At 44.8% G+C, this 24,821-nt stretch overlaps 1 protein-coding gene across 4 annotated transcripts in view; it reads left to right on the forward strand.

Annotated features, from left to right (window-relative positions):
* Positions 1–24,821, forward strand: part of SMARCA2 (SWI/SNF related, matrix associated, actin dependent regulator of chromatin, subfamily a, member 2) — a 604,786-nt gene that overhangs the window by 160,252 nt on the left and 419,713 nt on the right. For all 4 annotated transcript variants that reach the window (XM_029613254.1, XM_029613271.1, XM_029613280.1 and 1 more), the window contains exons 9-10: positions 5,147–5,320; positions 6,796–6,966. In XM_029613254.1, the coding sequence (XP_029469114.1) occupies positions 5,147–5,320; positions 6,796–6,966 (345 nt within the window). The remainder of the gene's footprint in view (positions 1–5,146; positions 5,321–6,795; positions 6,967–24,821) is intronic.

Raw genomic sequence — 24,821 nt, forward strand, 5'->3', positions numbered from 1 at the left:
AGTTCCTGTGCCACGAGACCATTTCAAAAAGCACAGTCTCGTCAAACACGTAAACAAAAGCCACAAGCAGCTCCTCAACCAGGGCCTGCTTCAGGTTTTTGACTTCCACCTAGATAGCAGCAGCCAGATCCCACTGCCTCACATACCAGTGGGAGGTCGATTGTGCCACTTCCACAACATATGGCACTCAATCACCTGAGACCAATGGGTATTGGCAGTAATTGTTCACAGTTACCATCTGAACTTTCTCTCCTTGCCTTCGGACTCCCCACCTCTGCTGATGTGGAGAACATCCGATCACACCATTCTTCTGGATCAAGAGATCTCCCTCCTTCTCCAGTCCAATGCAATAGAACCCATACCATACTCTCAGCACGGCCTAGGGTTCTATTCCCGGTACTTTCTAATCCCCAAAAAATCGGGAGGCGTTCGTCCTATTCTGGACTTACGTGCCCTCAACAAGTACCTCCTGCGAGAGAAATTCAAGATGGTCACCTTGGGCTCGCTTCTTTCTCTTCTACAAAGAGGAGACTGGCCCTGCTTTCTGGACCTCCAGGACGCATACACTCATATTGCGATAACTCCATCTAATCGCAAATACCTGAGGTTTCTGGTAGGCCCCAAGCACTATCAATACTGAGTGCTTCCATTTGGCCTAGTGTCTGCACCACGAGTCTTCACAAAATGCCTCGTAGTCGTTGCAGCCGTCCTCAGGACTCAAGGTGTTCACGTCTACCCCTATCAGGGCTCCCACTCAGCAAGCTGCTCTGTCTTCCCTCAATCTAACCTTTCACACCTTAATTTCATTAGGATTTCTCATCAACTTCGACAAATCCTATTTAGTCCCATCTCAAACCTTGTCGTTCATTGGGACAGACTTGGACACCTTGCAGGCAAAGGCTTTTCTGCCTGGACAGCGAGCACTAACTCTCGTGTCTCTTGCTCACCAGCTACAGTCTCAACACTCTGTGACTGCACCCCAATTTGGGACACATGGCGTTCTCAGTCCACGTCACACCAATGGCCCGTTTGGCCATTGGTGTGACGTGGACTGGACTCTAAGGTCACAATGGGCTCAATCCATTCAGCCCCTGTAGACCGTTGTCCACGTCACAGACTCACTCTGTCTGTCTCTCGCCTGGTGGAAAAATCAGATCAATCTCCTCCAGGGTTTGCCCTTCCAGGCTCCAGGCCCTGAAGTCACGCTCACCACCGACCCTTCCAACCTCGGCTGGGGAGCCCATGTGGCCAATCTGCAAACAAAAGGATCTTGGTCTCCAGAGGAAGCCAAACACCAAATAAATTTCCTGGAACTTCGAGCAATCAGATATGCTCTCAGGGCTTTTCAGGATCGCTTCTCAAACCAAGTCATCCTGATTCAGACGGACAACCAGGTGGCCATGTGGTACATCAACAAACAGGGAGGCACAGGCTCCTTCCTTCTATGTCAGGAAGCTACATAGATTTGGGCAGAAGCTCTCTCCCATTCGATGTACCTTAGGGCCACCTGGTTGCCAGGAGTGGACAATGTGTTGGCAGACAAGCTGAGTCACGTCTTTCAACTGCACGAGTGGTCTCTGAACCCCCTCGGTAGCGACCTCCATCTTCCAACAATGGGGATCTCCTCGGATAGACCTCGTTGTGTCTCCTCAAAACCGCAAAGTAGAGAACTACTGTTCTCTCATTCGCAGCAAACGCTCTCAGCCCAGAGACGCATTTTCCCTCTCATGGGCAACCAGTCTGCTCTATGCATTCCCTCCACTTCCTCTTCTTTCGAAGACTCTCGTGAAGTTACATCAGGACCATGATCCTGATAGCACCTCACTGGCCACGCCAAGTGTGGTTTCCAGTACTTCAGGATCTCTCCATTCACAGGCGCATTCCCTTAGGGACGGACCCGCTTCTGATCACTCAAAACGATGGGTGCCTACGCCATCCCAATCTTCACGCCTTGTCCCTGACAGCATGGATGTTGAAAGGTTAATCCTTCAACCACTTAACCTTTCTGAACCAGTTTCCCGTGTCTTGATTGCTTCATGGAAGCCTTCCACGAGAAAATCTTACTCTTACAAATGGAAAAGGTTCACGTCATGGTGCTCTTCTCAGTTCCTTGACCCCTTTTCCTGTCCAATCCCTAAGTTTCTGGACTATTTCTGGCATCTATCAGAGTCAGGTCTTAAGACTTCTTCCATCAGAATGCATGTCAGTGCGGTAGCTGCCTTCCATAAAGGTGTCGGGGATGTCCCCTATATCAGTACAACCCCTGGTAACACGTTTTTTGGAGAGCTTGCTCCACATCAAGCCTCCACTACGTCCCCTGGCCCCCTCTTGGGACCTTAATCTGGTTTTGGGTCAGCTCATGAAACCTCCATTCGAGCCTCTTCACTCTTGTGAACTTCGATATCTCACAAGGAAAGTGATTTTTCTTTTGGCTATCACTTCAGCTCGCAGAATTAGTGAATTACAGGCTCTAGTTACCTATCCGCCTTACACTAAACTTCTGCAGGACCGGGCGGTACTCCGCACTCTCCCTAAATTCTTACCTAAGGTAGTTTCGGATTTTCATCTCAATCAATCCATCATACTACCTACCTTTTTTCCCAGGCCCCATGCCAATCCAGGAGAACAGGCTCTGCATACCTTTGCCTGTAAACAGGCTCTAGCATTCTACCTAGACCGTACAGCTGCCAACAGGGAAAGCACTCAATTGTTTGTCTCTTTCCACCCTAACAAGTTAGGGAAGCCTGTGGGTAAGCAGACTCTCTCCTCTTGGTTGGCGGATTGCGTATCCTTTTGCTATCAGCAAGCGGGCATTCCATTTCAAGACCGTGTTAAAGCACACTCTGTGAGGGCCATGGCAACTTCAGTAGCACACCTATGATCGGGGCCGCTTCCTGATATTTGCAGGGCTGCCACCTGGAGTTCTCTCCACACCTTTGCAGCCCACTATTGCTTGGACAAAGCCGGAAGACAAGATTCCATCTTCGGCCAGTCTGTCCTTCGTAACCTATTTACAACGTGATGTACCAACACCCTTCTGCCTGCCCGGTGGGGTTCAGGATGCCCTCTACCAAATTCCACCCCAGTTCTTGTGCCTGTTGCACGCCTTTGGGTACATTTGGTGCATGTTCGGACATCCTCAGCTCGGTACTCACCCATATGTGAGGACTACCATCCTGCTTGTCCTGTGAGAAAGCAAATGTTGCTTACCTGTAACAGGTGTTCTCACAGGACAGCAGGATGTTAATCCTCACAAAACCCGCCCGCAGCCCCACGGTGCTGCGGGCGGGTTTATTTTTCAGCACTGCCTGTAGCTTTTAAATAAGACTGAAGGGGGACCCCTGCTAGCTGCAGGGTTAGTGCCATGCTGGGCATGCCCAGTAGGGGCCAGTCAAAGTTCTGGAAACTTTGACAGAAGTTTTCCGTGATTGGGCTCCATCCTGTGATGTCACTCATATGTGAGGACTAACATCCTGCTGTTCTGTGAGAACAACTGTTACAGGTAAGCAACATTTACTAACCTTTTTTTACCCTGTATATAGTTTAATTTTTTCACTTGTTTGCAAACACGGTGCCGAACCATTGTTAAAACTCCTTGTTCTAAAACCCTTGTTATACTCTGTTCTAAAGTTCTCATTTCCCTGTAAAGCCTTCTTGGCTGCATTAATGTAAACCGATGTGATGTTCCCAACTAACGTAGGTATATTAAAAAAAAAAAAAAAAAAAGATAAATAAATAAAAAAAAATGTAGTAGTGCTTCAAAGATTTTGTTCTCTGCCTCCATCTGCTGGTAGGGATGCATAAACCCACTTGTCTGGACTGATCTGTGGTATTACAGGAATGAAAATTAGTAGGTAAGAACCAATTTTCCTATATGTCAAAATACACAAAACCAAAACGGGATATTAAAGCTTGTTGGCTAAGTTAAGTGTACGGTACCTTAAACTGAGGTGCTGGCCCACCCTTTGGCTGTACCCAAACTCTTATTAATGCACTGCTTTAATCTGTCTTCAAGAGTAGTGCAAGCAAAAATTGTTTTAAATCTTTTATATATGCAAGTAAAATAGACATTCCACAATGCCTCATTGGAGTGCTTTCGCATGTTCTCAACACTCTGTGTTTTACACAGCAGGAAAGAATCAACTTTTAAACTTATCTTTATGTTGTCAACATTGCTGTTCTGCTTCTTCAGCTGTGTTGCTCTGCTAAATTCTGCTTAATGAGGCATTATGGAATGTCTATTTTACTTGCATATATAAAAGATTTTATATTTTTTTTTGCACTACTCTTGAAGACAGATTAAAACAGTAAATTAATGAGCGTTTGGGTACAGCCAAAGGGTGGCTAGCACCTCAGTTTAAGATACTGGACACTTAACTTAGCCAACAGGCTTTAATATCCCTTTTTGGTTTTGGGTATCTTTAGGCCAGCTGTTTGAACAGACTGACTTCTCCACACAGATTCAGCCAGATAGTGCTCACTCTGGAATTAGCCATCTAAATATGTTAGCCAGTCCTTTCCTGAAGCCCCACTCACTTTGTCCAGGTCATTTTTGTTTTGCACAACATTTTTTTGGGGATATTTTTAAAGAGACAGATTTGTGCAGGTTAAAGCCAATTTTACTCACAAATCTTTCGAGTATAGGTCTCTATGTTTAGGTGAAAAAGGACATTTAAAGGTGGGCTGATACTGGGTGGACCTGAGTGAAACTCTATAATGCACTGTCTCTGACCTGCTGTTGGAATGATATTGTAGGAGGTTGGGGAAAGATTTAATTGAGTTAAAGTCTAAAAGCAAAAAAAAGAATACCCTGCTTTATTCCTCTTCTACCCCCTGCCCCCCTAAAAAAAAAGTAGCAGATAGTAATGTATGTGTGAAAATGGAGCAATTCCAGAAATCTAGACAGCAACTTTAAACAGTCTTTAAAGTGGTTGGACAATTGGAAATTTTAGAGAAAATACATAAAATTATTTCAGAAAGGGATGAATGTTATCAGTGTATTTATATATGTCTTAGGCATTTTAAGTTTATAGTGTTAAGATTTATTTTACTTGGCTTGTCCAGTAGTTCAGTGCTATAAAAGTCTGATTGAAAATCACTATTGCGAATCTGATAACAGCTTGTAATTTTATTCATTAATTTTTAGGAATATCTCAATAGCATCTTGCAGCATGCGAAAGACTTCAAGGAGTATCATCGCTCTGTTACTGGGAAAATTCAGAAACTTTCCAAAGCTGTGGCCACTTGGCATGCCAACACAGAGCGTGAGCAAAAAAAGGAAACCGAGCGAATTGAGAAGGAAAGGATGCGAAGACTGATGGTAAGGAGCTTCTATAGAAATTTGCAGCAATTAATGTAGATAAACAAAACAGCATTCCTGTATTTTTTTAAAACAAATATTTCAGCATCAGCCATGCACAGCTGGTTATTTAGAATATTTTTGGGTGTGTTCGAGCTCTAGTCAATACAATGAATCATCTAGTTATTCCACAATTACACCCTATCATGTCATGTAAGTTCAATATCTTATAGAATTTGTACCAGTATATATGATGTAGCTTGAGGAATCTTCTGCCGTGTCAAGGTATTTCTGATCTGAACTGAGACAGGAGTAGGGTTATAACTAGGTTAACATTTTTTAATGCTGTCTGAATATTTGATTTAAGATATTTCCAAGGTGTAAATAGGATTTAGGGCAATGCTGAATATCACCCCCAGCACTCCCTTAATTTGACCAAGTAAATATTATTTGGGCAACAATTTGCCCAGACAAAATGTAATCAAGGAGCAGGGGGAAAAATTTAAATTGTCACAAGGACAGACCCAGGGAATGAGACTGATTTTATTATTCCAGTTCATGCCACTCACTGGGCTCTGAACGCTTGAGCATAGAGGCAAGGAAGAATGTTTGAGGGCTTATCGAAGGAGAAATGTCCCGCACAGCTTTGAGAGGAGAAGATATTGAAGTACATGCTCCTATCCCCAAAGCTGTGTGTACGGAGGACGACTTTAGCTCCCATCTGGTGCGCTCACTGCATTGGTCTGTGGAGATCCAGCTGCAAGGTTACTCCTGCTGAGCCAAATCAACTCTTCTTCTAATCAACAATTTTTAGGAAGAACTTCAGAAGCAGATAGTACCAGTAGTCGATCAGCACATGAAAAGTGTTGGGCAGTATGTGCAAGCTGATTAAATCCCAGCTTGCACATACTGCCCAAGAAGGTAAGAAGGTACTAAAGTGTGTAACCTTGGTCATTTAATATGATATTTATTGCATATACTGTCAGCCGATTTTAATGAGATGCAAATGAGATACATGATAAAGTTCACATGTACAGGCATGCACAGACAAATGGACAGATTTGCAATAACTTTATTATGCCTTGGGGAAATGTAGATATTTTACATTAAATTTGCAAACTGCTTTGCAGATGCACTATTGCTTTGCTGTACTAGTAGGTACTGGCCTATTTTGCATTTCATTACCTTATTATATACATTTTGCATTAAAATTATCACAAGCTAGTTTGTGTTTTGGTAGCACCTATAATGCATGTTAACTAGCTTGCACAGTTAACAGTGATGTTAAGGTGTGCGACCGACTTGCAATAGTGTTTAACATGCTTTAGTGCATTGGCCTTTATGTTTTTAAAATAATGGTGACCTTGAGCTGCTTTGAGGACTGTATAGTGGAGCTCTCTGCAAATGTGGGTATATTAAAAAGAAAAATTATTTTGTTTATTCTGAAAATAAATGTTTTCATTTACATGCCAGCACTGTTTTTGTTTCATTGCTAGGCTGAAGATGAGGAAGGCTATCGTAAGTTGATTGACCAGAAGAAAGACAGGCGTCTTGCCTATCTGCTGCAGCAGACTGATGAGTATGTGGCTAATTTGACTAGTCTGGTGTGGGAGCACAAGCAAGCCCAGGCAGCAAAAGAGAAAAAGAAAAGGCGGAGGAGAAAGAAGGTGAGTATGGAATTGGTATTATCTATCTAAAGATTTTCAGGACTTGTGATGGAACAGTGCACTGGAGCTTAACATATGGACATGCATTCGTGCAGTCATTCGTTTAGTTGGATGTGGGTTCAATAGGTGCTAATCCACCCCCTAATGCAATTAGAGGATTAGCGCCTATTTAACGCGCGTCCCACACAGAGTGAATTGGATAGCGTTCATCACATGCAAATGCATGTGAGTGAGGCTATTACTCATTCATTCCAAATGCAAAAAAATAAATGTGCGTCTGACGCACATTTATCGCTCAGCTATTAACGCCTGCCTGGAGAAGGCATTAATAGCTGAGCGCATTGAAAAGAAGTACAGAAAAGCAGAAAAAACTGTTTAAAGAAAAAAAAAAACTCAGCCGGCCGTATTAAGAAGACAGACGCCGATATGCTCAGTGTCTGTTTTCATAACCAGCTAGCTGCGTTTTGAAAACAGACGCCTATAAACTCTGCGTCGGTTTTCATAACTGGCGGACTGCAGTTATGAAAACCGATGCCGAGTTTATCGGCATTGGTATTCACAACCGGCAGACCGCCGGTATCCGCAACCCCCTAATTATAATATAGCATGGCGCCCCCCTTGTGAGTGCCATGAGCACATTAAGAAAGTGGGCGCTGATGCTTTATTTTGCATCGGCCCCTTAGTTTGTTTCGCTGGTAAGCACGTATCTAATGAATGGACGAATGGACCCACAATGAATGGATGTGCTTATGTGGGTGCACTGTAGTTGTACATACACATCATTTGTTTTGTATGCACATTTGTCCATTTGTTATTTACGTGCTTAGCAGCGAAACGAATGGATGCACAAATGTCAACGAATGCACATCCTTACTTAACACATCACAGTAGCAAACAAAGGGTGTATGATTAAAACAATCAGTCTTCATTGATGCCTTTTCTGAACCTTTCTCAAAACTTTGCATACATTTTGAAAATAAATTGCTAACACTAAAAATTAAGTTGCCAACATTAAAATTATTTCATAGGAGCTTTAATATGGGGCTTTTGGTCTAGAGAATCTTTTTTTTCCCAGTAGAAGTAAAGAGAAAAGAAGCTCTTAACTACAGTACTTTCTTTTCCTTTCTTCTTTTGTTTAACATTTTTTTTTTTTTTTACTTGTGGGATATTGTACTAATTTTCAAAGGGAAAGCATATGTGCATTTTCCTATTGAAAATAAGCCCAGGAAAACTACTTGAATACATTTGCACCCGCTAATTTGTGCAAAGAGATTTTCGAAGAAAAATTAGTCATACACTTTTGAAAATTCAAAAGTATCAGAGTAATTTTCAAAGGAAAATTAAATATAATATTTGTTGCACTTCTCAAAGCTTATTTGTCAGATTTTCTATACAGTCATTCAGACAAGCCATCACAACGGTTTACAATTTTTTAAAAGGATATACATAAGATAAAATCGTACAAAAATATAAGAAACAATTAAAACATAAACTATCATAATCAAAAAAGAATAAAAGAAAACAGTTACTGTAAAATAGTATAAAATAACTAAAAGCTAATAAAATGATCAAAATAAGTTAAGTGCAGTTAACATGGGTAAAACCTATTGACAGTTCAATAGCATATAATGTAGCAATCCTCAAAAAGCCTTTGAAAATTGCTACATTCCTGTTCATAACCCAGATCAGTCCAGACAAGTGGAGTTTATACATACCACCCAGCAGATGGAGGCAGAGAGCAAAACTTTGAGACACTGCTACATATCTGAGAGTGCCACCTGCAGTCTGAGTTACTTCTCTGTCTCCAGCAGATGGTAGAGGTGCAAACCTGCAGTTTGTTAGTTAAAGTAAAATAAGATTAGTTTAGGATTAGAGAGAAGATAGAAGACTTAAGACGGACCTCCTAGAGGTGTTAGGTTCCTTCGTGGGCCATCCCTCTGGTTGAACGGTTGAGCAGGGGATTGGAAGTCCCTGGTCAGACTCTACCCTTGATTCCAAGGGGAGGGAAAGCCAGGGGTCCTAGTTCCCTCGCTCCCCCTGAGGTCCTCTCATCCAGACTGATCGCCTACAGCATCCTGGAGCTTCCAGAAACAGGAAAGTAGTATTTTCATATGCTTTTACTGATCTGTGTAGCTCAGCAGGCTGTTTCTTTAAGAACTTAATTTGGGGGGAAATAAAAAAGCTCAGAAGCTGTGAGGCCTGTTTATTTTTTCTCTGTTGGTGCCTGACATTTGTGTCGGCTCGGCATCGGGGTGAGGAGGAAACCGCACGGCTGGGGCAGTTTTTCAGCACCTGAAGCCAGGACAGCAGTGGCGGTGACTTTATTTTCTCCTGCTCGGGGTTATTTTTAGCTGCGAGCCATGTTACGCGCGATGCCGTCTCCCGCTGAGCGTGGAAAAGCCTGTCGGGCCTGCGGGGGAAGGCACTCTCGCCTCAATGTGTCTCTAGAGGCGAGGGAGCCTTGGCAAAAGAATAAGGGGTCAGATGCTGCACATGTGCTGCAGGTCCTGTGCAGGAGGCCCCGAGGGTGAAAGTGACAGCGGCCATTTAACTCCACATGGCAGGAGCCCTGATATGGATGGGGAAGGCAGGGACTCTCCTCCCCCACATTCTCCTGTGCATCAGGGGCCTGGAGGAGGGGGATATGTGCCAGCAGATGCAGGGAGGACCGTGTGCTTGTGGAGCAGGGAGACTGCTGCAGATTTACCATGGATTTTGTTTTATTACTGCATGAGGCCTATCTCGCCAGGCAGGAGCTGGCAGCGAAGAGGCCAGCTTTTCAGATGATCCGAGGCAAGGCTAAGAAGGCTCGGGCTGAGGTGCCTCCCAGGACGGGAGGCATTTTGCGTCTGTTGGGTCTAGATTGATCGCAAGGGGAAGATCTTTCCTCCGAGGATTCTGATGGCTTTGATCCGCAGGCTGGTGATTCACAAGGATCCTCAGGTGGACCAGGGCTCTGGTCAGGGCGTGGATTTGATGACTGATCCGCTGGGGAACCTGGATGCGGACAAGATCCCTCTGTTAGAAGGGGATGACCCAAGGATGGTCAGGTTATTCCGTAAGGAGAAATTGCGGTCTCTCATCCCTCAGATTCTGAAGGAGCTGGGGATTAAGGTTGCGCAGGAGGATTCAGACAATGAATGGGTAAACCTGGTGTTGGTGGGACTGCATAGACCTCTGAGGGTATTCCCTTTGCCAAAGCAGGTAAAGAAGCTAATTGACTGGGAATGGGGTTTCCCAGAAGCTGGTTTGAAGGTGGCCAAGGCTATGGCCAGGTTGTATCCCCTGCTGGATGAGACATTAGAGCTGTGGAAACTGCCGAAAGTGGATGCGGCGGTGTTGGCGCATCCACTTCTGCGTAGAGCCTGAAGAACCTCTGCTGGAGCGAAATCTCATTTCACGGAAGCGAGTGCAAGGCAGGAAGGTCTTCTTAGTTTCCTTCTTATCTTCTGGCAACCTTTTCCCTTTAGAACAGTGGTTCTCAACCCTGTCCTGGGGACCCCACCAGCCAGTCGGGTTTTCAGGATACCCACAATGAATATGCATGAGAGAAAATTTGCATGTTATGGAGGCAGTGCATGCAAATGTTCTCTCATACATATTCATTGTGGATATCTTGAAAACCCGACTGGCTAGTGGGGTCCCCAGGACAGGGTTGAGAACCACTGCTTTAGAATCTGCCAGATGCTTCATCAGCGTCTCTAAATTCTTCCCAAACAATAACCTTCCTTTGAAGGGGATATTACAAAGCTGCACCTTCGACCAAACATCCGCCGACCAATTACGTAGTCACAGAAGCCTTTGCGGAGCTACCGTGGGCACCATATTCCTAGCCAAAGTGCGAAGCATGTCATAAAGGGCATTGGCCAAATAGGCCACCCCCGCTTCCAACAGAGCATCCTGGTCAGGCTCCACAGGTTTCTGCTGCTTTCACCTGCGTGTTCTGCACCCAGCGCAAACAGGCTTTTTGCATTAGACTAGCGCAGACTGCAGCCCTAAGCCTCAGAGCCGAGACTTCAAATAGCCTCTTCAGCAGGATCTCCAGCTTCCGGTCAGAAGCACGTGTGCAGCATCTGCTATCTGATTCTTTTGCCAAGGCTCCCTCGCCTTCAGTTGGAAGCTGGAGATCCTGTTGAAGAGGCTGTTTGAAGTCTCCAGTAGGAATCCAGGCCCAGTCTCTCATGGTGGTTGTTGCAGTCCAGTTTAGAGAAGGGAGTGGATTTGGAAGTTCCGGACTGGGTGGTAGTAACCACAGATGCCAGTCTGAGCGGTTGGGGGGCGAAATGTCAAGAATCTACAGTCCAAGGGCAATGGTCTCTGATGGAAGCGTCCTGGTCAATTAATTGGAAACAAGGATGGTCCGGAGGGTGCTGTTCTTTCTTCCTCAGATTCAGGGACGGGCAGTACGTGTGTTCTTGGACAATGCGACGGACGGTGGCCTATATAAATCAACTGTGCGGAACAAAGAGTCACTTGGTGGCTCAGGAGTTTCACAAACTCTTTGCCTGGGTGGAACTTCACCATCAGCATTTGCTTTCTTCCACATGGCAGGGGTGGACAATGTGCAGGCAGATTATCTCGGCAGACAACAGCTCGACCCAGGAGAATGGTAGCTGTCAGCGGAGGCCTTTGCGCTCATTCAGCACAGGTGGGGCAAACCCCTGTTCAATCTCATGGCAACGAGGAAGAATGCCAAAGCGATCAAGTTTTACAGCCGCCAAAGGAAGTTCAGCTGCACAGGGATCGATGTATTAGTTCAGCCGTGGCCAGAAAGGTTCCTTCTATATGTCTTTTCTCCGTGGCCACTCGTTGGTTGGGTGTTGTCGCATTGAGTGGCATCAGGGATTCTGGTAGTGCTGGAGTAGCCACGCCATCTGGGGTTTGCAGATCTGGTTCAGCTAGCAGTAGACTGGCCCCTTCGGTTGAGTCACCTGAGGGGGGAGTGCTACATCAGGGACTCATCTTGTCGGAGCAGGCGGATCACTTCTGTTTAGTGGCTTGGGTTTTGAGAAGCGACATTTCCACTTGAAAGGATATTCTGAGCCGATGATTACTACTTTTCTTCAGGCTAGAAGATCCTTCACTTCTTTGGCATATATCAGAGTCTGGAGAGTGTTTCAGTCCTGGTGTGGGGACCATGACGCTGATCCATTGTAAGCGAACATTGCCCAGATCTTGGTCTTTTTGTAGGAAGGTTTGTCAAAGAGTTTGGCATATAATTTTCTCTGAGTTCAGGTGGCAGCCTTGGGTTGTTTCAGAGGGAGGTTGCAGGGGAGACCCTTATCTCATCCGGACATAGTGCGTTTTCTGAAAGTAGCGAAGCATTTGCGTCCTCCAGTCTGTAGACTTAGTCCTTCCTGGAATCTTAACTGGTCCTTCGAGTGCTGTGTGGTCCTACCTTCTAACCTTTGCGAAAGGCTACTTTGAAGGATCTTATCCTGAAGGCGGTGTATCTGGTGGCAATTTGCTCAGCGAGACGTATTTCTGAGCTCCAAGCTTTATTGGTCAGAGAGCCTTTTTTGCGAAATTCTGATGATGGGGTCTCGTTGCAGGCGGTTCCTTCTTTTTTGCCCAAGGTAGTGTTGTCTTCATCTTAACCAGACAGTGGAGCTGCCGGGGTTTTCTCACGTGACACCCAATTCTCCCCATACGAGAGAGCTTCATCTGTTGGATGTACGTTGGGTTCTCCTCAGATATCTCAAGGTGACCAATGGATTTCAGTGCTCGGACCATCTTTTTGTTATTCAGTGGACCAAAGAAGGGTTGCAAAGTGACTAAGAGTACGATTGCTCATTGGTTGAAGGAGGCGTTAATTTCGGCCTATATTAATAAAGGTCTGTCGATCCCTGAGGGATCGCGTGTGCATTCTACCAGGGCACAGGCAGCCTACTGGGCCAGAGTGTCAGTGTTGCTGCAGGAGATTTTGTTGGGTGGCAGCTTGGTCCTCTTTGCACAGTTTTACCAGGCACTACCGTTTGGATGTCAGCGCCCCAGAAGAGGGCTCCTTTGGTGAGAGTGTACTGTGTGCAGGTCTTTTGGGATCCCATCCAGGTTAGAGGGGCTTGGCTACATCTCACTTGTCTTGACTGATCTGGAGTAGGAACAGGAAAGGGAAATATGTCGTTCTTGCTAATTTTTGTTCCTGGAACACCACAGAACAGTCCAGAATCCCTGCCCATTATAATGCTTTTTGAAAGACCACCTGATTCTAGACACTTCTGGTAATGCAGACTTAAGTTGTGTGCTACAGAATAATATTGTTTTATAGTTCTCACTTGTTGAGACTGAAAATTCTTTTTCTGCCCCAACTCTAAGGGTCAATTTGGTTGGGAGTTTACAACTTGTGCCCCAGCTTTTTTTTTTTTTTTTTAATTTATTTAGAGGACGAGCTCCTGGAGATTGGGGTTAGATATCTTGGTTTGGGTATAGTCAATACTGAGGAACTGGAGGTGGCACTCTCAGAAAAGTAGCAGTGCCTCAAAGTTTTGTTCTCTGCGTCCATCTTCTGGTAGGGCTGCATAAACCCCACTTGTCTGGGCTGATCTGTGGTATTCCAGGTACGAAAATTAGCAGGTAAGAACTAATTTTCCTATATATGCCATTGAACTCTCAATAGGTTATACCTATGTTAAGTGCATTTAACATGGATAAATGAGCTTTTGACAATTTCTACGATAGTATGTTATGTTTACATTTTCCTTTGAAAATGACCTTGTACCTGCGTAAGTGCAAGTCCCTTTCCAACCTCTCCCCTGCCTCCTTACTGCCTATTTCTGCAGGTAAAGCACTGTTTTACGTATGGAAATGGTTTTGAAATGTACCTTCTAAATGTTTCTAATTTAAAAATTGCTACAGTTTCTAGTAGCAGGTTCCTTTACAGCTCACTAACTAGAGGATAGATAATATGCAAGACTAAGGATGTCCTTCTACAATCTGGGGTAATTTTGATTGAAGTACAGGAAAATTTCACTTTATTGTTCTGGGATATTCCCTGCAGAATAGAGTATAAGTAAACTCACTGCCAGAAAGAAAATAAAATAAAAAGGAAAAAATGTATCTATCTATACATATACAGTGGCTTGCAAACGTATTCAATCCCCTAAAAAGTCAGCAGATTTGTGTGGATTACTTACACAGATTGTTCCAGACAGTATGTTTATTGCAAAACAGTATGCTCTTAAAGTAAATTTTCAAAGTCACATTATTCATTATTCATTATTTCTTCACATTTTTTATAAAATAAAAACTGAAAAATGCTGCTTGCATAAGTATTCAACCCCTGTGCTGTGGAAGCTCCAAGTTTACACAGATGAAAGATATTGCTCTTACAATTGGCCTTTACCTGAGATTCATTAAAACAAAAGGTCAACTTCTCTAGATAAAAGACCCCCTAATTCCAAGTACCAGTGGTTAGACTGAGAATCTGAAAGAAAGCTGTGAAAATGAAGACCAAAGAGCATTCTAAGGAAATTAAAGGAAGTTATAGACATACACAAGATAGGAAAAAGCTACAAAGTAATATCCAAGTGTTTTGGATATCCCAATGAACACTATTGGAACAATTGTGAGGAATTGGAAACTTCAATATACCACCTAGACACTGCCTAAACGAGAACATCCCTCAAAACTCAGCGTCAGTGTTGTGACCGCTGCCCGCGGGCTCTCCCGCGAGCAGACTTACTCACCCACACTGCCCTTCATCACCCAACGCAGCAGGACGCCGCTGTCGGGCATCCCAGGCGGCTGGAGCCGCGGCCTGTCCTTGCTCACGCGGCCCGGAGGCCGCCCTGGATTCTCTCCGCCCCCGCGGGCTGGGAGCCGCCACCGGACGCCATGACCACTTCGGGGCATGGAGCCGTCCCGGGTCAGCCCTTGCGGTGGGGAGCCGCGACACCATCATGGGGGTCCTTGTGGGACAGCCTGCAGGCTGCCCCGAAGCCTGCCTGCCCGTTTCCTGCTTCTCAGCATCTGATGTCGGTGCAGGCCGTTGTCCGCGGTCCTGCACTGGTCTCCTGCTGCTTCTTAGGTGCCGGCCCGTGCCATTCTGCCTGAGTTTAAGGAGCCAGCCACAGGAAGTGTGGCTGACTCACCTCTAAGTGGACTTCCTGCCTCTGCCCTATAAAGGGCTCCTCGTCAGTCTGTTCTTCGCCTTGCATCGGAGTGTCACCCTTCTGAAGGCTCCTTTTTCATTTCTTGTTGTCTCGTCTTGTCTTCGTGCCTGAGGTTCCTGTCCAGATGTCATGTCCAGATGTCCTGTCCAGGGATCCTGATGTCCTGCCTTGATCTTCTATGTTTCCGATGTCCTGTCTTCCCGGATGTTCTTCCCTGCTTCTATGTTTGGGCTCCTGGCCTTCTGACCTGTTGGGCCTAGGAGTGGCCAACAGGTGGGATTCGTCCCTGTGCTGGAGCTTTCTGTTCCCGCCAACCGTCGGAGCTTCGGATGTCACTGTTTCCTATCATCGGAGTTCCTCTTCACCTGGATCTTCCCTGCGCATTGTCCCGCTCTCTTCGTGGTCCGTGATCAGTCTTCGGGCTGTGTAGGGCGCGCAGTGGGACAGGGTGGTCCGCGACTCAGTCCCGTGGGTGGGCTGAGTAGGGCGCCCTGAGAGACTGTGCAACTGTCCTTCTGCCCAAGGTGTCTTCTGTGATGTCTTTATATCCTGAGTCTTGCTACAGTTCCTGCCTGGTTCCAGTACTCGAGTCTTCATACAGTTCCTGCCTGGTTCCAGAACCTGTAGCCTGTTACAGCACTGACCTATCATTGTCCTGTCTTCGTGTCAAGGTCCTCGACTGCCCTCTACCTCAGGCCAAGCCTGCTGCTCCATGCTGTTCGCAGCAGGTCCGAAAGGGCTCGGAATGGTCGGAGGACCATTCAACTTCCAACATCCTCGGATGTTGGCCTTGGGAGCTTGCAGGCCTGGCAGAGGGTCAGCCGCCAGCTACACTGGAATACACCGTCAACCCTCGGGTCGGTCCTGGGTTCGCCTGGGGTCGGGCTGAGGCCCAAGGGCACACTAAACAACACAAGGCCTCGAAGCCGCAACAGAATGTAAGGCCTTCTAGGTTGCAAAGGTATGCAAGGCCTTGAGGCCGACCGTGACAGTCAGAGCAAGAAGGAGACTTGAGAGGGCCAACAATCGCTTTGAAAGAGCTACAGAGTTCGGTGACTATGAACGGAGTGGAGATGCACCAGTCGACCATATCCAGAGCTCTGTATACAACTGGCCTGCATGGGATGATGGCTAGAAAGTTACCATTACTGAAGAAAAACCACATCAAAGCACCTCTTCAGTTTGCAAGAAAGCATCAGTGGCCAAGCTAAAATGTGGGATAAGGTTTTGTGGTCAGACAAAAAAGGAGCTTTTTGGTCAAAACTCAAAATGCTGTGTGTGCACAAACCTACCACTACCCATTCCTCAGCAAACTCCATCCGGACAGTAAAATATGGGGGTGGCAGTATCATATTGTGGGGATGCTTTTCCTCAGCGGGGACTGGACATCTTGCTAAAACTGAAGGATAGATGGATGGTGCAACATACAGGGAGATACTGCAAGACAACCTGCTTCTGTCTGCTAAAAAACTAAGACTTGGGAGAAAGTTCACTTTTCAGCAGGACAATGATACCAGCACAAGGGCAAAGCAACATAGGAGTGGTTGAACAACAAAAAGATTAATGTTCTACAATGGCCAAGTCAAAGTCCAGATCTCAAGCCAATTGAGAATCTGGAGCACTATTTGAAAATTGCAGTCCATAAGCATCATCCAGCCAACCTGAACAACCTGGAGCAAATGTACCAGGAAGAATGGGCAAAAATCACTCCAAACAGTGTGAAAAGCTGGTAGAAACTTACTCCAACCTGTTGTTGCAGGAATAGGTGGTTCTACCAAGCACCAGTCTGAAGGGGTTGAATACTTTAAGCAAGCAGCATTTTTCAGTTTTTAATTTTATTTTACAAAAAAAAATACAGAGAAACGAATTCTGCCTTTGAAAATTGACTTTAAGAGCATACTGCTTTGTAATAAACATTCTGTCTGGAACAATCTGTGTATATGTGTGTGATATGTCCGATGAACACCGGCATAGAAAAATAAATAAATAAATAAATAAATTTGTAATCCACATAAATCTGCTGTCTTTTGTGTGTGTGTGTGTGTGGGGGGGGGGGGTGTCAAATACTTTTGCAAGCCACTGTATATACAAAGATATATGGATACATATGTGTGATACTGGAAGCTGTTTGATTACCATTTTGTACTTTTTAGTATAGATTTTAGAAGGTTAATTTAAATTCATTTTATATTATACTATTTTATATTGTATTTTTTATTGAATAATTTATTGTTTTGGATATTTTCTGTTTTTATGCTATTTTAAAGTGTTTTAAAGTTGTAAACTGTTATGATTATATTGGAATACCGGTATATAAATTGAAATAAATAAATAAAATATAGATATCCACAGAGTTTACATCAATGCAGTCAGTTATAAAATGGCCCTTCCACTGAACATGTAGGCTTGTAAAAAGGTCCATAGAGGTCATTGATTTTTCTTCCAAAGAGCCATGAACATTTAATGCAGTCTGGTTGGGTGCATATTAATAGATTTAAGAGCCTTACAAATGAGTCTCACTAGTGTAGATGGAGTGAGTTCTGTAGGTTTTTGGTTGTCTATAGAGATTTCATTATTAGTAATCAGAATCAGTCAATTCAAGAAGAAAATAGGAAATACATGTGAACAGTAGTGATATTATACATATTACCCACTAAAAAAGGTCCGACAACAGGTAAGGAAGAGTAATACGACATGCCAGATCCTTCCTGAAAATATTTATGAACACCTTCTATAAAAAGTGTACATAAATATCAGTAAATTTTAGAAAAACATTTGTAATGGGGCTGTCAGAAAAGTGAGCCATCCCAAGCAGGCAAAGCTCACTTATTAAACAGTTTTTTATAAACACATTTTTATGCAGGTAAAATTCACTTCTTAAGCTTAATTGAAGAAGTATCAGTGCTAAGTATAGAATGAACATCTGAAAAATGAAGGAAAAACCTGTCGTGATCTTTTTTTTAATGACTATCTGCGTCAGGGGAAAACCACCACTGATTGAAGACACACATGGCTATGGTGTCCATTTTCTGCCTTCATCTTTGTTTAAGGCTTTTTGTATATATTTCTTTATTAACTTTCCAGTTTAAGGCTTTTTACTACAAAAAAGGAGGGGTGTATCTGTATTTAAACAAAAAGGCACCTGTCACCTGTAGTGATGTCATAACAATGTATATTCAGCAGAGTGACTAAACATCAAAGTAGATGTAAATTAGTGTGGAGTACTATTCCTGTTCTTCATTTAATCCTGCAAGAAGTTCAGTGTTCGATATGAAAATCCAGTACTGTTCACGGTAATTCAACCATGCAAATAAATTGCCACTCCTTTCAGCATTGATTCATGTCCAGCCTCCACACAATGGGACAGAATAAATGCTGTATATTTTAAAATGTTCAAACAATTACAGTGTTCCACCAACCTTGTTCTTAGGGTTGCCAATTGGCTCCAGATTTTCTGGACAGGTTGATCTAGTCCTAGTTTTACCCCATTGCATTCTGGGACTTATTCTGATTTCCCTATAGCATTATCTAAGAAAAGCAAGACTATATAAGTACCTGCATGTAGGAGAGTAAAACCAGTATTGAATCAACCTGTCCTGAAAATCTGGAGCCAGATGGCAACCATACTCGTTCTGATGGCTCTCTTTGCATCCAACATGCAAGCAAATAAGTAAACAGCCCAAGTCGATGCGCAAGTTGTCTTACCTTTTTATTTTATATATAGCATTTGTAAGCGGATGTATCCATAAGGAACCTTCTGAGGTTTGGCTACACAAAGAGCACCTGTCCAGAATTATAATGTCCCTCTTTTAAATGTTGTTTACCCACTGAAGGAGGCAATACATTCTTACTACAATATCACTAAATTTTCTGTCTCTGGAAAAGGAAATAATAGCTGGATTTTTTTCCCTTTTTATAAAAAATCTGTATGGATCAACCCAGCACTTTAAAGGTATCATGGAGCGAGGTAAGAACAAAAGGAATAACCCCTTTGTCCTTTTATCTCTTAACAGTATAACCTCCCCAGTTTCATCTATAAGTGCTGGTCCACATGATGTTGAGATCTGGCCACCGTCCACTTTCAGGTGTCTTCCTGGAAAACCCTCTTCTGGTATGACCGGATCTCAACAACATATCAGTCAGCACTTATAAATGTATCTGGGTAGGGCATATTGTCAGAGGTATTTAAGGTGTTGGACAAGAAGTTATCCTTTCTTCCTACCTCTCTCCATGATTCCTTTAAGTGCCGGATTGGTTTATGAAAATAAAAAAATAAAATAAATAAATAAATCCACATTGTGTTGCCTTTTCTAGAAGCAAAAATATTAGAGATTTTGTGAATGCTCAGTATTGCCTCCTTCAGTAGACACACAAGACTTACAAGAGGACACATTATGCTTGTGGCTGGTGCTCTCTGTGCAGCCAAATCTTAAGAGGGTTCCCTTTGGATTTATCAGTTTCCAAATGCTGTATATAAAATAAGGGGGTAAGAAGACTTGTGCATTGACTTTTGTTTACATAATTATTTGCTAATGTAAATTTGTGTATGTTGGATGCACAAAAAGAGCCATCAGGGCCAAGTTGGTGGAACATTGTAGTTGTCTGAACACTTTAAAATATCAAGCACCTATTATATCCCATTGTGTGAAGGCTGGACATGCATTTGTTGATTTAAAATGAACTGTTATAGAACAAGTATCAATGCCTACAAGGTGTGGTAATTAGCATGGTTGGATTATGGTAAACATTACTGGATTTTCACACTGTACATCCTGTAGGATTAAATGAAGAACCGGACTGGTACTCCACACTGAAATTTACATCTACTTTGATGTTTTTTCAACTTTTAATGTTGTCACCAAGCTGATTATATATCATTATGACCACGTTTGAGGTGACTGGTGCCTTTTTGTTTAAACACTGATACTGTGCCCCTTTTCTTTAAGAACATAAGAAAATGCCATACTGGGTCAGACCAAGGGTCCATCAAGCCCAGCATCCTGTTTCCAACAGTGGCCAATCCAGGCCATAAGAACCTGGCAAGTAGAAAAAATCCTTAAACAGAGATGAAGGCAGAAAATGGACACCATAGCCATGTGTGTCTTCAATCGTTGATGGATTTACCCGATGCAAATACCTGATAAGTCATTGAAACATGAATGGCATCGGGTTTTTCCTGTTCATATCCCACATCAGTACAGACGCATGGATTTCACTTTCCTATCAGCAGATGGAGACAGAAAAGAAAAGCTTTACTGATACTACCTCTTAACATAGTGTGCCACCTGCAGTCTCTCTGTATTTCTGTCTTCAGTAGATGGTAGAAGTCTAAAACCTGCAGTCTGGAATGAAAAAAAAAAAGTGAAGATTTGGATTCAAAAAAATTATTCCGGGGGGCTGAAAGTTTCTTGAGTGGCCATTAGCCCTGGTTGAGTGAGTTGAGCAGGGAGTTGAGGATCTTTGAGAACTCATTTCTGGATCTGTGGTGGTTTGGAAAGCCAGTTGTCTGGCTCCTTCACAAAGCCCTTCCTCTCGTCCCTGTGGACTCAGGACAGCTTTTGCAGTCTAGGGAGTATTGGATTTATTTATTTGTTGTGAATAAGTAAACAAAAAAAACCCAAAAGAAGAAACAAGCAAGAGAGAACTTGGCCGGTGGGGAGTTAGCGGCAGAGGAAGGGGAAAAGACTGCCACCACAACAAGCCGAGGAATGGCTCAGTACCATGGTAAGATAAATCTGGCGAGGGCGCTGTAAAGGGAGCTTCATGCCAGTGGCATGTACAGCTGGGCCTTCGATGGCCTCAACCATGAATTACAATAAGTGCTGCAGCTCTTGCACAGAGCACCGCTCGCATCTGTTAGCAGCTGGCATATATGGGAGATGCAGCTCCAAGGGAGAGGGTGCCTCTGGAACAGTTGGTAAGGCAACAGCTGGCAAGCAAGTCATCCGGTCAACAGGGGCAGACCATGAGACTCTCTTGAATGGTGTGGGAATGGCGGCCATTTTGTCAACATGTGTAGAAGAGAGAGAATCATCAGGGGAGGGAATAGATTCCGCTCCTCCATTGTTCCTGGCTATCCAAGGAACCAAGACTGGCCCTCTTGTATGAAGAGTGGACCAAAATCACAAATAAACACTGGGTACTGGAAGTGATAAGAGATGGCTATGCATTAGTCTGCTCGGCCAGTTCAGGAGGGTCTACATAATTTCCCCTTGTACAATCTGCGCCAAATGGGGGGCAGTTCGTGTCAAGTTAGGTCGCTTAAGGCACCTGAAAGCTATAGGCCCTGTTTCCCCAGGGGAGAGGGGAAAAGAAAGATATTTCATTTACTTTGTGGGTCCAAAAAAGGAAGGCATATTCAGACCAATTCTAGTTCCCTGTACGTACCCAGATCAGTCCAGACGCCTGGGTTTTGCCTCCCTTCCAGCAGATGGAGACAGAGAAAGTTCAATTGACACTGCCATATAACCTAGTGTGCCACCTGCAGTCCCTCAGTATTTCTCTGTCTCCAGCAGATGGTAGATGCGCAAAACCTGCAGTCTGGTCTCAGTTTAAAAAAAAAACCGAAAAGAAAAGTGTTGGTGATACCTCCCAGGAGGTTGGCGGGCACTGGTGGGGCTATCCCTCCTGGTCTTGAGCTGGACAAGCAGGGGGTTGGGGACTCTTAGTTTACTCGGTCCTTTGTCACCAGGAGATTGAAAGGTGGTGGTTCCAGCTCCCTCTTTCCCAGGAGGATCAAAGGAGTCTGCTGTCATTCTTCAGCACAGGGAAGTGTGCCTTTTGTTGTTTTGTTTCTTGCTGGCTGATTTGGTTAAAGTTCCAGTTAAAAAAAAAAAAATTAAGCAGCAGAACGGTTCAAGAGAGATAAAAGCTCTCCCTCTCGATGGTAGTTTGTGGCTCGCACTGAGTTTGGCTCAGTGTTAACAGACTCAGCTTCTTGCTCCTTTTTCCTCCAGCGTTGGTCTCCCACGGGCGGCCATTTTGAAAGCATGCTGCGTGGCACTAAATGTGCAGGTTGTGGTGATTTGCGCATGGGACTTGCGTGAAATAGCCGCTGCTCCTGCTGCTTCCCAGAGGGATAGGGCAGTTCAGGCTTTTCTCACAGGACAAGCAGGATGGTAGTCCTCACATATGGGTAACATCATTAGGATGGAGCCCAATCACAGAACACTTTTGTCAAAGTTTCTAGAACTTTGACTGGTACCTACTGGGCATGCCCAGCATGGCACTAACCCTGCATCCAGCAGGGGGTCCCCCTTCAGTCTCTTTTTTTTTTCCCGTGCAGCAGTAGCCACGCGGGTTAAGGAGCTCTACAGAGATTCCTGACAAGAATTTTTCTCACGGAACTTATTTCCAAAATTTCAAGAAAATTCTACCCCATAGGGGTCCCCCTATCGATTCCGTAGTCCGCAGTTGTAAGGTAAGGCTTTCCCTCATTTGCGGTCGATTCCCGTCGAGTTTTCCCTTCAGTGCCTGCATTGGGTTCAACAGCTGCAGTCCAACAGGCCCATGTCCTCTCAGGAGTCGAAGCAGGTGGAATGGCTGGAAACAGTGGAAGCCTAAGGTGCAGATGTGCTGTATGACCTTATCAGGACATCCTCTAGGATCTTGCTGTCTGCGGTCTCAGCAAGGAGGCTGCTATGGTTAAGGAACTGGTTGGCAGATGTGTCATCCAAGCCTTGATTAAGAATGCTACCTTTGGAGGTGCTGATAAAATATCTTTGGGACAATAAGGTTCACAAGTTGCCTGAAGATAGGCCTAGAGGAGCAAGGAATTCCTCTTCTGGGCATGCTCACTTCTGAGGGAACAGGTGTTTTCGTCAAGGAAGGTAGTTGGCAGGTCTTCAGATATAGGCCTCAGGGAGGCAGCAGTCCTGGAACCAGTCCTTTCATGGACAAAAGCCAAATAGAGATAGCTCTGGACAGGGTGGCTCTGGAGACAAATCAACACAATGATGAGGCTGGTTCACTTCTTCATCCCACTTACAGGGGGTCGGTTGACTTTTTTTTTTTTACGAGGAGTGGACCAGGATCACTACAGACCAGTGGGTCTTAAGCATGATAAAACAAGGTTACACTGTAGAATTTGCTCATCCACTTCGAGTTCTGTTAATAATCTCCTCTTGTGCCTCTGCAGAAAAGAGACGAGTGGTATAGCAGACTCTGCACTGGCTACGGATGCTGGGAGCCATTGTCCTGGTTCCCATGGAGGAGCATGGGAAGGGACGTTACTCCATTTACTTCATGATTCCAAAGAAGGAAGGGACTTTTTGTCCCATTCTGGATTTGAAGAAAATAAATTTGGCTTTCATGGCCACTCATTTTTGCATGGAGACTCTCCGCTCAGTCATTGCAGTGGTATGCAAGGGGGAGTTCTTGGTGTCCCTGGATCTGACCAAGGCCTACTTGCATATAGGCATAAGACCTGGCCATCAGAGGTTTCTGCGGTTCCAGATCCTCTGCATGCATTTTCAGTTTTGTGCTCTGCCGTTCGGGTTGTTGACAGCCCCAAGGACTTTCACCAAGGTTGTGGTGGCAGCAGCCCACAGGAAGGAGGGAGTGCTAGTACATCCATATCTAGATGACTGGCTCATTCGGGCAAAGTTGGAGGCCCACTGCAGACAAGCAGTGAATATGGTGCTACAACACTTGCAGTCCCTCGGCTGGATAGTGAATTGGACCAAGAGTCATCTCGTCCCCTCTCAGGAACTGGATTTTCTGGGAGTGCGCTTCAATACCAAACTAGGGAAGGTTTCCTGATGAAGGAGCACATTGTCAAGTTTGTCTCAAGTTCGCAGATTGTTGGAGAACCTGGTGCCCAGGGTCTGGGATTATCTTCAGGTTCTTCGATTCATGGCATACAAATTGGAACTTGTGCTTTGAGCATTTGCTCATATGAGACCTCTGCAGATGGTGTTGCTTTCCCAGTGGGATCCATTGTCAGAGCAATTGAGAGCTTCCTGTACCACTTACGCAAGTAGTCAGGTCCAGTCTGTCATGGTGGCTTGGTCGGGACCAGTTGTGTCGAGGGGTGGACTTGGAGGTCCCAGAATAGATGGTAGTCACCACAGGTGCCAGGCTGTCCAGTTGGGGAGTGGTCTATCAAGATCAGTCAGTGCAAGACCAGTGGTCGTTGGAGAAGGCATCATGGTCTATCAATCGCCTAGAAAGAGAGCGGTGCATTTGGCGCTGAGGGCTCTTCTCCCCCTTGTGTGTGGCTGTCCGGTCAGAATCTTTTCCAAAAATGCAATGTCGGTGGCTTGTATCATCCGGTAGGATGGTACCAAGAATTGGGCGATGGAAGCTGAAGAGCTGCTCCACTGTGCAGAACAGCATCTGATGTTGATAGCGGCTTCTTACATAGCCGGGACTGACAATGTGCAGGTGGATTTCCTCAGCTATCAGCAACTGGATCCCGAGGAATGTGAGCTGTCAGAAGAAGCAATGGCTCTCATTAGTGCCAGGTGGGGCAAACCCCACATGGATTTAATGGCAGCTCAGCACAATGCCAAGGCAGACCGTTTCTTCAGTCGCAGAAGAGAGTGCAGAGCAGAGGGAGTCAACGCCTTGGTGCTTCCTTGACCAATGGACATTCTGCTGAATGTGGTTCCACCGTGGCCACTGGTGGGCAAGATATTGCAGCATGTGAAGGTCCACCCGGGAGATGTGATTTTTGGTGGCTCTAGAGTGGCCTCGCCGGCCTTGGTTTGCTAATCTAGTCAATCTAACGATAGACGGCCCATT

Source organism: Rhinatrema bivittatum, chromosome 1 (genome assembly GCF_901001135.1).
Source record: "Rhinatrema bivittatum chromosome 1, aRhiBiv1.1, whole genome shotgun sequence".
Classification (NCBI taxonomy): Eukaryota; Metazoa; Chordata; class Amphibia; order Gymnophiona; family Rhinatrematidae; genus Rhinatrema; species Rhinatrema bivittatum.